We start from the raw sequence: 17,933 nt of genomic DNA on the forward strand, positions 1-17,933 counted from the left end.
CGCATGGAGGGACGTTCTGCAAAACAGTCTCAATATGGCAACCGGTACGCTATCTTAAAGCCTAATCATACTAGCGAAAGAAAGTACGATCACTACACACATTTGTACAAATGACTATTTCTAAACTTTCCAAGCCTTTCCGAAGGTTTCCAAGCCAGAATAGATAGCGCATGCAGGTAGAAACAACGTCGTTATCACTGCTGTCGAGTTAAAATAAATAGGTTTCGTAGCTTCTTGAGGTAGCTTATCAAAGTATGTTCACAGGTGCTCAAGAATAGCAGTCACCGTATTTTTTTTTTATTTTTGCACACATTTAAAGGAAAGGACAAAAAAAATGAAGATTATTAAGGCGCCTGGCGTACATCTCTATTGTTTTAATGCAAAGGCGCAAGAAATTATGGAGCGCACGTTGTGAAGTCTTTCATACTGATAATAGAAAGAGTAGACCGGCGTGTAATTGATATACAATTAATCACATTGTTTTCGTCCTGCTCATAACAACTAGATTAACGTTGCACTCATTAAGTGCTGAAGTTGTTTGACTGCTCGCTTGCAAGTTGGACATTTAGGTGCACCGTTTATAACGATGGAAGAATGAGCACGGCCGATTTATTCTTTTAGGACAAAATGCGTGACGGAAGCACGTGCTTTTTTTCCCCTGTCCTTCACTTTTTTTTTTGCCCTTTTTTTAATTGTGCTTGACGCTCTGTTATCGTAATGCCCATTTCGAGAACAGAGCACGCGTACAGGGCGTTGTAGTGCTGAGTTGTGCTGCTTTCCGTGAGCGGCTGTGCCCTTGCTAATGGCGTGTGCTTGTGTGTGTGCTCGCGTCTTGTTCCAAACAGGCAGCAATTCGCTCACCCCTCTGACGCCCATCAGCATGCAAGAAGTCAAGTCCCTTGTCAACAGCGGAGCCTCGCTCATTGAAACTAGTCCAAATCCGCACTCCTACCATCCAGGTATATACCACACTTCACTGCAGTCATTTTGCCTGGCGATTCCGGGTGTAAAAAAGAATACAGTAGAGCAGCGGCAGAGCGTGTAGCGGGTCTTGACTTTTTTTGCTGCGAAATACTCACAAAATCGAGTCCTATCCAGCACATTTTTTTTATAACGCATCACTTCTAATTTCTAAGTCTTTAGCAGGGAGGACAGCCGATGTATTTCTCACTGCACATCGCATGGGGACTTACTAACTGACTGAGAGATAGCGCAGGCATTAAAATTAAAGTGGTAACAAGGACAGAGGGAAAGGAATTGCGCGCATGGTAGTTTTGGATGTTTCTCGAAGTTGTTCAAGCCTGGTGCCTGCGCTGTCGCGCCCGTCTATGCGCAGAAAGAAAGAAGGCTGAATGGCTAGAAATGATTTTCGTCACCTGATCAGTTAACTAACTCTACACTACATATAGTGCTCAACCTTATTCTTTGTAGTTGAGTCCTTTCGACTAACAATACACCAATAATGCTGTAACACAACTGGTCAACTTAACTTCACATCTTCTGTTCCACTCGACGTATAGGCATTTCTGTCGGTGCCTGACATCTGACGAGCTTGACTCGTGTTTAAGAAGTGATCATATTGTTTGTGCCCTTTTGTCCGGCGACATTTTGTTTACGTCCGAAATATGAATCCTTACAACAAAAGCGAATCGTACTTGTCAGCACGCAACATTCGTCACGAAAATAGAGAATGTTTCCGGCCATATAGGGGACACTTACTGAAAGGAAATAAGGCAGCTTTTAAAATGAATTTAAATTGCACTTTGCTTTCGCCAGTAGATTAGCAGCATCTTTTCTTTCTATAAATGCACATTTTTCTTTCGTCTCTCTTTTCCAAATCCCGCCGCGTTGTCACAACGCTCAGCGACAAAACATACTTTTGTGCTGCTCACCACGTCGTACGCATTTGGCCAAAAAAGACTGTTATGAAGCGTTTTTTTTTAAAGGGCGCATATATTTTAGTAATTTTAGTATAGTACTCTTTGTGATCCCTCTTCGCACCGAACCTAAAATTTCACTGCCACTTTTACCCCAAACATTGCAGAAGTTTTTGGCTCCTCCTGGTACTCTTTCTCCGAAGTCTTGTGGGTGGGGCGGGGCAGGTATAGTATAGGTTAGGCAATAAAAAGTGATAATTTCCGGCAAAGGGGTAACGAACTTGCCCCTGGAAGGAATCGTCCGCCCCACATGGACTGTCCGGTTAGACAATTCTTGCGTACAGCATATACCGATCAGCCCACTTCAGCACTCCTTTTGAAAACCTGTTGGCTGACTTGTAGCCCCTTCACGCTATGCTGATATAAAGGACGGATTAGCCTCGTGGAAGCGGCGGCGGCGGCGCTGCTCATGCCTAACTGTGGAATGTTTGTTGTTTGTGATCCGACGTACACATCGCGAAGACCGAGAGAATGCGGAAAATCTCGCAGTTTCGCTTCGCGCGATTGCTGGCTGCGCGACGGCGAATCTGCGTCCACAACGGTCGAGCAGAGTGAAGGAACCTTGCCAGGGTACGGCTCGTCGGGGGTCGAGCAATGACAAGACGGCGGGCGGCAGGCATGCAGGGGGGGGGGGGGGGGGGGGGGGGGGGGGGGGGGTTGGAAGGGGGGTTCTTGGAGCGCGCGATTGCGGCCAGCAAGCCTCCAATCGATATCGCCGAGGCAACGCGCGACGACCGAAGCGGAGGCGGGGACGTCGCGGAGAACCGCCTTCGACATTGTCTTCTTCCCATAGGGAGACGCAAACGAGGGGGGGTGCTCCCCCCCCCCCCCCCCATTCTCTCCGCTGCAACACGCGCCCGAGAGCGGCACCGAAAGGACGCGGCACGGCCGCGTTCGCGCGCGTCTTCCCTTCCTCGCAGTCCCCGCGCGCCACCGTCCTCTTTGTTTTCTCGCACTGCGCGGGAGAGATGCGGAGAAGACGAGCGCGCAGGACGGCGGTGGCCAACGAGGAGGGAAACGCGAGATGTCCGGGTTCCGCGCCGCTTCACCGATCGGCCCGTCAGTCAAGAACCGAGGCGTGCCCGCTTCGCCGCAACGCACAAGAGGGAAAACGCCGTCCCTCCGCCATCTTAGTTTTGAAGCGTCTCAGATGTCGCCCGCGCGTCCTCCTTTTCTTCTTCGTACCGGGCGCGAGCAACTGTTGATTCTTGGAACGTCTCGGATAGAGGCGGCGGCGACAAAACAGCGTGCCGCTCGCCTTTCTTAAATTTAACTAGTGCCCGCGGCTGCTGGAACGGCGTCGAGATTTCTGTGACAGATAAGCGTCAGTAGGCGTCATTCTGGTTGGTGGGTTTTGTTTTGGTCTCGCTTCGGGGCGCGGGAGCGTCGATGTGGAAGAAAAAAGTAAAATAAGCTGGAAAAGAATGAGAAAAAAAAAATCGTCCGGCATCTGTACACTCTGACGGGGCGAGAGCGTGGATCTTTTTTTACCTGACTCAAAGGAAGAAGACCCACTGGCATACATGAAATTCATCGCAGCTTGTTTCACAGGCCACACTGCGTAAGCCTGAAGCATTATTCTAAGAAGCTCATACCCTCCGTATATTGTCCTTAGCCAAACAGCTCATATGCGCACGCATTTTCTAGCGTGAGAAAAAAAAGAAAGAGAAAGTATTAATGTTCTGCATTCCAAATCTTGCAGCGGAATTGATACTGGTTAGAACAGTGCAGGAACGTAATACGCCTCGACCGTATTAGGTGAAAACTCTGAAGCAGTTTAATCCGTCTAGTAACGGCATCAAGGATTAGAGTTGGCCTTAAAGCTTTGCCAGAGATCTTGCTGATAGTCGTTTTGGGTTAAACTATCTCTCAAATGACCATATACAAAATTTGATACACTGTTTGAGCGCGGATTAACACAAATGTTTTCGAAAATTATTTTTGAACGTTCTTTGTTGAAGTGGCGTTAGTGTTTAAAATTTCAAAATTCGCAAATTTGCGCAGTTTAAACGCCAGTCTATGTTCTCAAGCCAACCAAACATTGTGAAATCGATTAAGTTTACAGGTCTCTGACACTCTTGGTTTTGGGAAGCGCGTTCATTAAAGGAAATACTGAAGTTTTGCGCCATTTTGTTCGTCAGGTAGCTCACCTTGAGTGAGGATCGCGGGAATAAGTGACACGCGAGACAGCACTAGCTTCAAGAAAAGCTGCGCGTCTCCGGCGAATAAAAGCGACGAACGGGCTGCGAAGACGAAGGCGAAGGTTGGGGGGTTATCTCTGCATGGATGTCGAGACCGTCGTCTTGTAAGCCTGGCAGTTTTCCTCCAGCGCTTTTGCGGCTCTCTCCGGCGGCTACCCCTGCATGCTACTTGGCAGCGCTCCTAACACATGGCACAGCATTGCAAACGCCTTCCAACTAACCCCTTCACTTCTCCCTGCAAAACCAACTAATGCTTGCTTGAGACTAAACAGGAGATGCTAAACCGCTGAACAGAAATAGCTGGCTGAAGCTCAGCTTGTGTACGGGTACTTCTTTTTTTTTTCTTTGGCATCATTGGCGTAAAAATTTTTGAAAACTTCACTTTTACCGAATAAATTTTAATAGAACATCTTGCCGGGATGTCGTCAAACATTTTGTTTTGGCTAGGAAGAGAGACGCCACTGGGATTCATGCCGCAGTGCCTGAAACAAAAACTTGGAAGCTGAGCTCGATTTTTCGCTTGATGCCATGTGAGGTATACGCCAGTTCGGAAGTACTGAAAAAGCTAGAAGTGTAGACATTTGGAACATGCCACTGATGTTTGATCTGTTGCTGTCTGTTTCTGAAAGCGAACGCCTTGGCTGAGATGGCGCAGTAGGTGCGTTTCGAGATGGCCGAGTCACGTGACGACATTATTTCATCGCATAGTGTCGTAAAGCATACTATCAGCAACAAATGAGACGCTATCAATACAACTGGAACACGGACAGCAAAATGAGAAGATCTTAGCCGGGTGAGTTCAATACTAGAGCAGGTTAATTTCACTTCAAAGGCGTGAATACTCTCCTTTAGAAGTGCTAATCAACCTCGCTGGTATTTCCTCTGCCAGAGTTAGTTTTGCTCGTGTTTTTTGTTGGCATTTGAGTTGCCTTGTTCGCGTTTCATTTGTTGTTGATGGTATTTTCGCTCACAAAAATCACCCCACTCGAATCGCAAGATAGTGGATGTTTCACGGTTGCTTCGCTGTGCATTGATGAAATACGCGCCTCTCAGCCAGGGCTATGCATGACACCCTGGAATATCGCTGCTTGTAGTGGTTTTTACGAATGAAAGTGCCATGTCCCCTGCGAATGCTGGGCGGGCCGTGCCACGAGAACCGCATCATTTCTTCTACCCAGGGTGGTTTTCTTTTCCTTTGTTTTTCAAAAAACAGGAACTGTCGTTAGAACTGCTACAGCGGGGATTCTTGACGCATGACGCAGTTAGCTCAAGGCATGATTAAGAAGAATGGTCATGCTCAACACTGTTAGATTATAAAAAAACTTGAACTCTGGATACAAGCAAGCTTAAGTAAAGAGAATATTAGTACTTTTCGTGATGAGGAGGTAGCAGTAGTTGGAAGCATGCCTGAACGCGTTCGTTTCCTCAAGAGTACAGACTCGGTCCTCCCCGCTTACCATATTTCTCAGTAACTAGCCTTTGGCGTCATTAGGTAGGCTAACAGCTTTAGTTAATTATCGCGTTTCACCTGGCGCAAACTATTTCTTACCCTATCTCCCAACAGCTTAGATTTTTAAAGTTTTGCTGGCCAAATAAGATGTAAGCAGCCTTAAAATGGAGAGGCAGCCCAGGAAAAGCGGATAACATTATTTGCAGGCCTCTAAGTTCTCAAGAGGCAGCGACTAGTGTCTGTCTAGAGGGCAACTGCCAGCGCGGCACACCTCACTCAGCTGCAGCCTTTGCCAGCGACCTCTTACGTGAGGCCGATTGCGTGGTGACAGCTTTATCGAACGACGATGATAGTCGCCGCTTCAGGGAAAACGTAAAGAAGGCACTTGGCGTGTCGCTTTTACAAACGCTAGCGAAATATACTGAACGTCTTAAACTGGCAGAGAACGCTCCGCACGCTTTCGATGCCCGCATCTTGATCGTGCGCTTGTAACAAAATATCCTGGGTCACGAACGAACGAGCGACTTGATAGGCATTTCAGTTGAGCTCCGTTTATTCCTTCATCTTCACACTCGAGGTGAGACAACAGGCCGTTTGGTCTGTCATCTCATGCCGTGTGTGTAAAGTGGACAGCGTGGGTGGAGTACGTGGCACGGCCCGACCAGGTATCCCGGCATGCGAGAGCGTAGTGTCCCCGAGCGCTTTGCCTGCCCATATCCCTAAGCCTGCGCTGGCGTCCCGCACGCTGCCCCTCTCCCCCAGCGGCCGCGGCGACCGGTAGCGAGATCCAGGGCAGCCCTTCGCCTGCCAAGGCCGAGGCACCGTGCCCGCTCTCGTCGCTAACGGTGCTGCAGCCCGTCCAGGGGGCCATCCCGGGCTACGGCTCCAGCTTCTCGCAGTTCTCGGCCGCGCCAGGCAAGTGGTCGTCATGCGCGCGCCCGCCTCCGGAGACACCCGGTGGCGGGGGCAAGGCGGGCGGAAGCCGCCCTGCGTGGCCCACGGCTGCGCACTCTTCTTGGCAGCTTCCGCCCGCGGTTCGTTTGGTGCAAAAAATAAGAAAAAAAATGCAGTCGCGAGGAATGCGACTGCGCAGCCCGTTGCATGCTGGCTCGGTCCCTGCACGGGAATGCTGATCGTTTGAAGCACGTGCATCTGCTGTAGATCACTGGGAATGGCAGCCTATGGAACATTAAAGCGTCGGCAATGTTTAGCTGACCGATAGGTTATGCGTTTCGGTTCTACCACTGTAGGTTTAAATACCATGATATTGCACAATGAGATGCCTCACAGCGTGGAGCTGCAGCTGTCTAGTGCGGGCTTCTGTGCGTCGCCATTTTTTTTTTTCAAGATTCTGAGCTACTCGCTAGGCAACACAGCCCTCAGAGTGCGCGCGTAGTTTCGTCATGTCCAAGATTAAAATTTTTGCAGGCAGCTCGGTACTTCTGCGTTTGCTAATATCGAAGGGGGAGGGGGAAAAAGAAACGAGGGCATCTTTGCCAGGCAGCCAAAGCGTACTAAATATGGCACTGGACTTTTCAAGCAGTCTGAGCTGTACTGGTAGAGAATTAAATTCCCTTCTTTGCTGTCATTCTCACCGCTATCCAGAGTACTTCTACAGCGAGGTATGTAGCACGACGCATCAGAGGTTCTGTATCATGAGTGATAAGGAACACCTCGGTGGTACCTCGCGCGGTTGGGCCCGGCATCAAGGTGCTAATTTGTTATCATGCACAGCTCATCACGGAGCCGTGCACCTCGCGTGTCTTGACCTTTCTTCGAGGACAGCGATGAAGAGGATAGATCATCGGCCGCGGAGTAATGCCGACACGTCATGGAGGGCGCTGCTCGATTTTTCACTCTGCCAGCGATATGAATACCTGGGCGACGAGTGGCAGCAAACAAAGAAGTGCGCGCCTCGCGAAGCAAGCGCCGGCATAATTATGCAAATCCCGGGTCGCGGCGTGGCGAACGCGCGGACTGTCCCGATACACATCGCCCCTGGGCGCGCTCCCACGCCTGTTTGCCGCCGTCGGCGCCGCCGGGGCGTTCCCGCGCCCCCATGTAAAGCACGGGCCCGTGTTTACCATGCCGCGGCGACCTGTGCGAGCCCGTGCGGCGGCCGGGCCGTATGTGCGCGTGTGTGTGCGCGTCGTCGGGACAGGTCGCACATGGAGTGGCGTCTCTTAAACGGCAGCACGGTTTGGGTTGCGAATTTCGCCTCGTGGCGCGTCGCCGACGAGCTCGATGCGTTGAATCCCACTGGCGCATTTGCAGCGAAGCAACGCCGCGTATGTGTGAAGGTAATTGTTACTATGCAGGGAAGAACGGTCGTAATTTCGAGCACAGCTGACATTCTCATAGATCGGTCCTGAATTCTTTGAACACAGGGGGCTTTTAGGAACTAGCTCGGCGGGTATAATTCCTCTTTGAGTCTCTCTGCACACGTCACGTCGAGGTTGCAGAAACGGTCTATAAGCTGCGTTATACAGCTCCAGAGTGAACTTGCCTTTACCGTTTTGCGTGCGAAATGGGCTCCTTTCACTTTGTCAGGGGAAAGTGGGGAGACTTCGAGCGACTGCCGGAAATGAAATCGGCTTGGCACAGCCGACAGCGAAGAGACATCGCCAACGTGTGTTTCAAACATTCGGATAGCTTCGCAAGGATACGTAAGCAGTGTCGTCAGTTGAAGTTTGCTTGGAAAACAGGTTTGAAGGTGAGATAATATGCAGCCTCAGGCTACAGAAGAGGTAGAATACTGGCCTATACTTTTTTTTTCTCTTCCTTATTTTCTTATAGTGACAACTGGAGGCGCTCGAGGTGCATTACGTAATTCTATTTTCTAAAGTCCTGATAGATCAGCGAGCTTTCCGGAGAAGATTTGGAATTAAGTTAAAGATCATGTCACTTTCCATGTGATCGTGAAGGAAAAGATTCTAAGCGTACGCTTATAAGCTACCAATGTTTACACAAGGCCGCAGGTCGACTACAGTCCTAAATGGATGAGACGAACGCCCCATCACCCTCCAGTCCGAGTAGAGCTCTCAATTTTTTTTCTTCCCCTCTCTCCATTTCCTCTCAGTGTGAAACGACATCCAGCTGTCACTCTATAACAACACCCGAACACACTTTCTTCGCCGTCGTGTTTTCTTCTCTTTCGCCGTTTCCCAGTGGGCGTATGCAAACACGTACACCGAACGCGCCGCGGGGTCACGCAATATCGACCTGCCGTCGCCGAAGGGTGACACCGCGGCGAAAGCTTCGGAGGGAAGGAGCCAAGCCGGGGCCATGTTTGCTCGTGGAGCGAGAGAAAGAAGAGCGGCGCCGAGAAGCGATCGCAGCCAGAGATAACGAGGTGGCCGGGCCTAAAACGACACGCGCCGCGGAGAGCGCGAGCTAACCGAGCGGCTGATTTGCATATCGCGCCGTCGACGAGTGCCGCCCTCGTCTGCGGAGAGAAGCCGCGCGGCACTCGCCCAAATGGCCCCGCCGCCCGCGCGAGCACTGCTCGGCAGACGCAAGAGTCGCGTCGACGCTTCGCGCGTTAAGCGCGCTTATCGGCCAGCGTGGAAGGAAGCGCAAAACGCTCTTCTCCGCTTTGCATACGCGCGGCGCCAAGTGTCGCGGAGCGAGAGAGCCGAGGAATCGACATCAACTGTGTAGGTCAGGGGAGGCATATGGCAAGCATCGCGGTCGCTTGATTTTTTTTTTTTCTCCTGCTCTCTCTCTCTCTTTTTGCTGCAACGACTCTTGCTGAGATGAGCTTGCGTTTGAACTGTGCGATAAAGCCGCCGACAACGTTCACGCCTTCTTTAGCTTCATTCTCTAGGACTTGCACGCGCGTGTCGCGGATGTGGACACTTCACACCCTCCACAATAAATGGGTGGAAGCAAGCGCTTCTGAAGAACTTGTATCGAACCACCATGGAGGGGAGCTGCCGCTCTGAATGAGAGACAGGATGGCGGAGCGGATGCCGCCGTAGGTTTTGCGCAATTTTGGCGCTATTTACCAGTCCATTAAAAAGCGCTCGCCTGTCCTTGGTCGAGGCAAGTGAACAGAAAAGGGGACAAATGCAAGGTGTGAACGGAACCTCCCAAGAAAGTTCGAAGGGGGAACGAATGGGAGCATTCGACCGCAAGCATCTGTCACTGTTGTTGACAGCTGTGCCTGCCAGTCATGTGTGCGCTATAAACGGGAGTATAAACCCCGTAAACTTCAATGTTACATGCTAAAACCACCACTAAAAAAAAAAAATAGATCTTTTTATCGCGTTAATGCAAGCTGTTGAAAAAAGAAAAAGTTGAGTTGTGCAGTACAAGACCCGGATGTGAAATCTATAGGATATGGTCCGGCGCTTGCTGCAGATGTTTGTCCGCGCAGTCCTGACAGTAACGATATCCGTGGCGGAGTTAGATAAGAATAGACATTTGCCGCCGTCTGGCGACTCTTAACGGATGACGGCGAGATGATAGTTTTTACGTACAGGGTGCATCAAAACTTCCTAGGCAATACAGTATGCTTTCGTGCCGTGTAGAGGAGCGTACCTCCGAACCTAAAAATATCTGTAGGAGGTAATAGAAATATTTTCACCTACGAGAACCTAGGTAGCTTCACAGGCATCTCTGGTGCCAGAATATACTGCTGAAAAGCCGAACCTGTGGTCCGGGAACTTCTGACCCACCCTGTACGTATTTCAATTCCATAATTCTCGCTCCGTTTAGGCGCCCATGCGCCGTCTTTTCGGCGGAAATGGAGTATCTCCTGCAATTTTGTCGCTCCAGAATTGAGGATTTTTTCGCGTACCGGTGCATTAATCATTCCACACTCGAGCCTCCAGAAATGCGATTGCCCTGATTACGTTGGAATGAAGATGAAACAATAATCTGGGAGATACGTGTGCCTTTGACAAATTTGCTCAAGCTGTCAGCCAATGCTGGTATTTCTTTACGACAATGTCCACGTAGTCAGTCTACGAACGTGCACACAGCTATTGTTGGAAACACTCAGAAAATAAGAGCGGAATGACGGAAGCGTGTCTTGCGCTTTACAGTAGTTCCTCAGCCGCGTAATTTTTAGGCATAAAGTTTATCTTTTCGTATAGTGAAGAACACAAATACTGCTGATGTCCTGGAGTTCTGGCTAGGGGTTCTTGCTTTTCGAATGTACAGCCTCATTGGAAAGTTTCCTTTTGAGCCCTATCTATAGTGAAGCATTTAAGGCACTCCTAAAGGCTTGAAAGGTGACGGCGAGGGTTCTTACAGTGACACAGAGCTTCACGGTTGCCATACAGTGACCCCACGACGCGGCCGAAGAGCAACCCATGTACACTGAAGACCTTTGACCAAGGCTGTATTAACATCATTAAGCAATTTTAGAGATTCTAGTTTTGTCGAGGAGTGCAACTAAGAGAAATATGCGAAGGGGCAACGATTACAGACGCGCGCGTACATTCCTCCTCGCTTCTCTCTATCTCTATAAATCTTATCAACACGCTGCTGGGACCATATTTTGCAAGGTTTCGTTCATTTGCGTCCTTATCATGGACAATGGCTGCCTATGACGTCATGGTTGAATAGCAGGCAAGCCATGTCGCTCGCCGGCTTCCTTACCAATGGTGAAGGACCGAAAGAAAAGAAAGGAAAACGGAAGCTTACAAAACTGGTCCCTGGCCCCTTTGAAATGAAGAGGAGGAGATGGGCTTTGTAATGCGGAGGACAAATAGCCGATAGTTTGTAGGTGACCGAATTAAGGGATTGACTGAATGATTAAGGAAGAGGAGGGGGTAGTTGCGAATAGAGTCAGGTGGGGAGATGGGATCAAAGGTTTTGCTGCGATAGGATGGCTATGGCAAGCGCAAGACAGAGTTAGTACGAGGAAAGGCTCTACACTAAACATGATCCGGCTATTGGTAATGATAATGATGGCGGATGCAAGTCCTTCTCGGATCCAAGAAGAAATTACATCGCTTTGGGAATTTATTTTCGTAGATTTCAGCCGCCTAAGTACATGGTTACGCCATGCGTTATGCCTGAGGTGCGGTCAATTACTGGCAGCCTATTTTTCGCTCTCTCGTTTTCCATGTGTCTTGCACGATCTCGTCTTCCTGCTTTCTTCGTGTCAGTACAGCAGCTGTGGCTAATCGCCCACTTTTTTTTCCCTCACAGTGACGGGCAGCGCAGTCGCCAGCTCTGCGGTGGCAGGAATCCCCGGCGCCGACTATGCCTACGCGTCACCGTACACGCAGTACTCGTCGGCAGCAGCCTACGGCGCCTACGGCTACGGCTCCAGCGGAATCATCAGTGAGTGGGCCCCCGAGTGCGCCCTGCCTGGGTCCGCTTGCCTTTCTTTTTCCATCCCTTTTTTCAACAACAATAAGCCTGTCCCGTGGACAGTAAGCCTCAGCAAAATAATACTAGCCAAAAGAATCCATAGGAGCCGTTGTATCTCATGAACAAGCTCCTCATACTGCATGCATCAAGTTATGGTGCTTTCTAAGTTGATCGTCATTCCGTCACACTGTTCTTTTCTGAAGTTAGTAAGCTGCGGCTCAATGACACCTCACTAACTTAAATGTTTCGCAACGACGGTAACCTTAGAGTGAAGCGACAGCTATCGCTGTCACTTTGCTCTGGCGGAGGTTGAAAAGTGCGATTTTTTTTTTTTTGACCGGCAACATGGGCATGCACGGACGGAGACATATTGTGCATACTTTAAAACAGATAAAAGGGGATGCTTCATCGGTACTGTGCAGCGTACCATCTAACGCGATTTGGAAGTGATCGCTGTCGTTTCGGGCAAACAGGTACGAATTTTTTTTCTTGTGCGTCAGTCATTAACTCTGTAATAAATCTGTCGGTACAGGGTACAGAAAATCACTTTAATCCGAGTAGGCAAAGCATGAAGCGATCACTTTCAATTCGCGCCAGGTTGTACACTCGCCAGCCACAGCAGGAAATAACGTCCAGAGAATCAAAGAGCATAAAGGCAACATCGCGGTTCTTGTGCTGGAAGAAGTGGTGTTGGTGACTGCATTCTAACATCGTTGCCCCCCATCCTTTCATTCACTTTGCAGACCCGTCCTACTACTACGCCCATAGCGCCAGGACCGGATCGGCCGGCACAGGCTTGAGCAGCGCGGGTCCGCTCAGCCCTAACGCTTACAAGGGCGAGCGCTGCTGACACCTGCGGGACGCTTAAGGCCCGCCGTCCGCCCTCCCGGAGGCCTCCGCCCTTACTCCGCCCGCAGGGTGCGACAACGGGCCCGAGGCACCACGGTCGAGGCGGCGACTGACAGCAGGTCCCGGACTTGGCCGCCACCGTAACTGGCGCCGTTCCCCGTGTTTGAGATGGTGCCTGATGGGGACGGACGAGGAAGAACCGCGGCGGGAGCCGCCAGCGGACGAGTGTGGCCCGTCGACGGGAGGACCGCGCGTCGGTGGTGATCGGTTCCTCGCGAAAACCAAAGATCTTGCGTCCGCTTTGTGGACTCTTCTGGACTGTGCGAAGCACGCGGTGCGCAAGAACGACGACGGCCACGACGACCGTTCCTTCGGAGCCTCCGGCGCACGACGTTGTGCCACGACAGCGGCGCCACCGCGCGTGTGGCGGCTGCGCGAGACGAAAGCGATGTAATATATGGCCGGCCAGAGTACAACTACCAGCAGTCATTTTTAACAGCGTGAGGAACAGCGAACGGCCGCGTGGCTCCCAGTGGGCTCCTCGCTGCCGCGGCCTGTGCGACAGTGGAGACGCGACGCGAGCGAGGACTCTCTTCCGACCCCACATTTGTGCTTAGTAGCGGAGATCTCCGAGGGCATCGTTCTGTTCAGCCGCTGGAGCATCGCGTCTCTAATGCTTAGGCGGGTAACAGCGAGCTTGTTTTTCTTTTCTTTTTATCTGTTTCTCTGCCGTGGAAGAGAGCTGCAAGATGGTGCTGTAAGACGCTTCAAATTCCTTCTTTAAACAAGCAGTGACGGCTGGAAGGTAAAGCATTATTTACGTTTCCGTAACGTCATTGCGGCAGTCACATCGCAGCATAAAGAACAGAACCGAAACACCTGGAATTCGCTATAATATAAGCTCACTTGTCGACCACTGCGGGAACCATACTGAGTACAGAATTTGCTCGCTCTAGGGTATAAAAGACGATTGGAAGGTGCGACCGAATCATTTTGAACCGACGGAAATTGAGAACAAAATTTGATTTTTTTCTCCCCTCCAGCTTAATGAGCAGAGGCATTCATAATTCTGTCCGTAAAGCTTGTGGCAGGCGTGTGTTCTCTTTATTCTATTTCAAGTTTTGCTTGCTCAGCTCCCAAAGAGAATCTCAACCGAATGCGGAGAGCGAATCCAGCTGAGCATTGTCGCACGGGCGCAGGCACCGAAGACACAGCGGCGCAGGGGACCGCGCGGCGATAGCTCTTGATGCGAAGTTGCTGGCAGTGTAGCTCCCTGCGGCAAAACACTATAGTAGTGTGTAAAGAATTCATCTTTGCTGCTACGTTTCAGTCGCACACACACACAGAGAAACACAAAATACGGTGGAACGAGAAGTGTGACGTGATCTGGTCGCCATGCTGGATATATCTATCCATCCTTACATCACCGTTGCTTATTAGTTGACATCGACGACGTCCCCTACACTTCCCCCCACCCCGATCCCCCTCCCCGCCTCCTTTTTTTTTAATTCGCTGAGGATCGCCCCCTCCTGCGTATTATTTACAGCATAGCACTGCGTGTATTTATCAGAGGAAACGAAACACAACGCAGAAGAGGTATTACGTCTCTTGACTTTGTATCATACGAGGAGGTGTTGTCCTTGAAAAAGGCAACGCTACTGATTCTACATGGTCTCACGCCACGGTTTGCTCAAAGTTTTACGTTTGTCTACGCACACGTTTACCTGTCTGCGAGGCGCTTTCGCAGTTCCACAGCCACCACATGATAAAAAAAAGAGGAAATGTGTATCCGCTGTGACGTTATCATCATGCGTTTCCGCAAAGAAAAAAAAAAGGACGATTCAACGGCCACGGTGTACGTTGTTGCTTATCTGCATGTTGTTACGACGGCGCACGTACACAGCCGGGATGTGAGCTTCGTAGTTCAGCGGCACTTGCTCGCGCCTGGCGAGGTTTTCCTTTATTTTCCTCTGGAGTTTGACATCAGATGCTTTTGAGCCCGGTAAATTTCCCACGCTAAGTCACTCAATAACTTACTGATTGCAAATACATTCTTGGTGCCGTGCATCACGAAAATACAAGCGTGCGCTTTGGAAAACGTTCGAGCAAGTCAAATTCGGAAGCAAGATGAGGTTGCAACCACTGCTCGGCGGCCGTATTTTTCAGTGTCACACTTGGCGGTCGATGAGACAAAATAAAATTAACGGCTAGAGGAAAACCGTACGCCTAATATTGGAGACATGCGTACCGAGTGCTCGCTGTGTCTCCGGCCGCCGCTGCGTCGCCAAGCTCGCGTCCTTGCCGGCTGCGGAAGTGTGGCCGCTTCACGAAGCCGAAACTCAAGACCAGACTTGCGCTTCGGCTTCCCGCTGTAGGCGATGTAGGACAGTTCATTGTATAGTCCATATGGTTCACCCCTTTAAGTGGCATGCTTCGTGAATGTGTATCATGTGTTACTAATTTATACAAACCTATGACGGAAAGGAGGGCGAGAGAAGAGACGAAAGACAGAAACGAGCCGTTCGCGTGGAAAGAGACGTTGTACATTATTACTTTTCCCGCCGTGGTTGTGTCTGCTTGGTGTGCGAGTTTTTGTGCGTGCGACTCTCTTGCCTGCGCTATACATACTTGTTAGGGCGTAACGAATGGTTGCGTGCCACCGCGCACGTAGCACGCGGAGCTTCTTTTTTTCGGATCTCGCTATGCGACATCACCCCCGCCTCCCCCATTCCTCGTCTTTCTCATTGGAGATGTTCACTTCATATCCGAAATCGCATATTGTGTGTTGTAAGATATTTTACAGGAGAACAACATACAATACGTCTCGTGTTTTTTCGTTGTGCAGTTTTTTTTTTCGCGCTCTCGTTTTTGCCTTTGTCTTCGTGCTGTGAGTTGCCACGTTTGTATTCCTACGTTTATCCTTTTTTTTCCATCTTTATTGTTTCTGAGAGTTGCACCCTGTGATGAAGAACAACACCCTGTATATAGACATCACGCTGTAGACGCTTTTCCTTTGGTAGCGATATAAATGAGTGACACAAATGAGGAATCTTTTCATAGAGATGCTGGTTTCATAGGAGCGCACGATAGTTTCTGGCATTGTCGCTAAGCCTAAGGCATCGCCACGTCGTCCTAATGTTCTTTGATAGCTGAAAGCACTCGCCGCTTCGGAGTGGAGTAGACGGAACGGTGAAGGAAGGCGAGGTATATTTATTATTTTTATTTTTTGCTTGAAGCCTAAAAGCTGGAATAAAAAAAAGATAACATACGAAAACCAAACTGCGAGCACGCTGATTTCTAATCGCACATGAGCTCTCTCAAATAAATGAGTGTCATTAGCCACTTGGGCATGGACTTACGGCGGCAGCTACATTAATCGCGTTCGTCGCGGCGGATAGATTTTATGCTGCCGATACAAACTACGAGTGCCCGCTGCAGGGCGCAAAATTGAAAGCTACTTAAGCTTTTTACTGTGTTTTTAGGAGATGAAGGATGTATACCGGTGTTTTTATGGGAGTTCGCAGGTGCCGAACTCTTGCGTAACGCTCCTCTCTGTCCCATAAAGCCACGAATGTTCCTCTACTGCGGTCACATATACTTAAAAGTGTGTGTAAGATTATTCTCTTTCCTTCAGAGCTAATATATGTCCCCCTCAAAAAAACAATCTGCTGAACATGTGTTCTTGGTCCAGCGCACCAGCAGCAGTGGCTGGCTTGATGGAGTGCATGACACACTGCTCTGGCGTGTTCACTTGCCGAAATGTGCCGAACATTTGAGCTTTTTACATTCTTGTACCGCTGCTAATTTACATCTGTATTGAAGATTTGAAAGCACGTCTTGTGATATTATGTTTGAACAAGCAGTCTGGAATCCTGAATTTGTTCACCACGTGAAAAGTCAACCAGGTCAAAACGTTCCCAATATTTACCTTTTGCTTCTTGCGTGCATCTGCCGTCATTCCTTGTCTTTTAGCGGATCCGCGCATTGAACCAACATCGTCCATTCAAGCAGTGTGTGATGGCTTCGATTGTATGCTGTAAAAGAGAACGTCGAAAAAAAAAAACGCATTTGCGCATCAGTTTGCTTGTTCAAAGAACTCGACACCGAATGATGTTTTGTGGGCCAGAGGCTACGCGCGGCTCTTTTTTCCTTTCTTTGGTTGTGTACATGAAGCGGTTGCCTGAACAAGATGTAAGCGTGCGGGTCTGAGTGACAAGTGTGCAAGGTGTGATGAGTGCGTGAAATAAAACTCAATGAGTATACATACTGGCTGCGGCTCCGTACTCTTTACTTGTGCGCGGAGTGCTTTTCAGGCCCTCGCACTTGCGACAAAGTCTTCATAAGGCGGAGCGCTTGCTCCGGACATTATTTTAATGTACGCAGTGTAACGACGCAGCTGCCACGAGTCGACATTAGCAAGCGTTTCAGCGTGGCAGTGACCAGAAAATGCCCTTCAGTGCCTGAACTGAGTTCATATGCGCACGATGGCTCAGATCACGAAGTTACCGCGGCTCCGGCTCCCGCATGCACTGATTGCGCTCTCGTGCACGAAAATTGCTCACGGACACTGACAAGGGCGTCCGCAGAATTTTTTGCAGGGGGGGGGGGGGGCCCGTTGGTGCCACGGGGGGGGGGGGGGGGGGGGTATGTTCGTAGCAGAAAGGCGCTATTTGCGGAGTAAATTTATTTATTTATATATAAATAAAAATTAAACAAAATGCACACATGAAAGAAAAATTACAAACAGCAAATTAAAGCGCGGCTAGGAGAGGTACATTGGAGTTTATCAACGAAGAAACAACTAAAATTAATAAAAATGCAAAAAGATGCTATATCACTTCGTGGAGAAGAGTGCTCAGTCTTGCTGCATACGGGTTCTCGACTCACCCGGATTGATGACCAGCACACAGCACAATATGTTCACAAACACGCAACTACAGTCACTCAGTCAGTCTTCCTTGAACAGCAACTGTAGGCGCCTCGGATTTTTCTGGGCGAATTGCGTAATTACACGTGTGATAAATTCACTTCTGTGCTTCATTACACGCTCTCGGTGCACACTCATCATACACATTGATTGGAAAAACTGTTGAACGCGTACGTTGAAAACAAAAATGACTATATATACAACGAAAACTTATTTACAAGATAAATGCACGCTCGCAGCTT

At 49.6% G+C, this 17,933-nt stretch overlaps 1 protein-coding gene across 8 annotated transcripts in view; it reads left to right on the plus strand.

The window, feature by feature from the left end:
* The window catches only part of LOC149352183 (paired box protein Pax-5-like), a 214,924-nt gene extending 197,891 nt beyond the window's left edge, over positions 1–17,033 (plus strand). For 5 of the 8 annotated variants that reach the window (XM_089581327.1, XM_089581328.1, XM_089581325.1 and 2 more), the window contains 4 exons: positions 846–959; positions 6,351–6,503; positions 11,751–11,885; positions 12,659–17,033. In XM_089581327.1, coding sequence (XP_089437453.1) covers positions 846–959; positions 6,351–6,503; positions 11,751–11,885; positions 12,659–12,765 — 509 coding nt within the window. In that variant the 3' untranslated portion in view covers positions 12,766–17,033. The remainder of the gene's footprint in view (positions 1–845; positions 960–6,350; positions 6,504–11,750; positions 11,886–12,658) is intronic. The other 3 variants (XM_089581330.1, XM_089581329.1, XM_089581331.1) reach the window with 3 other exon arrangements.
* Positions 17,034–17,933: the final 900 nt, after the last annotated feature.

This window comes from Amblyomma mixtum, chromosome 3, assembly GCF_055824585.1.
Source record: "Amblyomma mixtum isolate Tamu chromosome 3, ASM5582458v1, whole genome shotgun sequence".
Lineage (NCBI taxonomy): Eukaryota > Metazoa > Arthropoda > Arachnida > Ixodida > Ixodidae > Amblyomma > Amblyomma mixtum.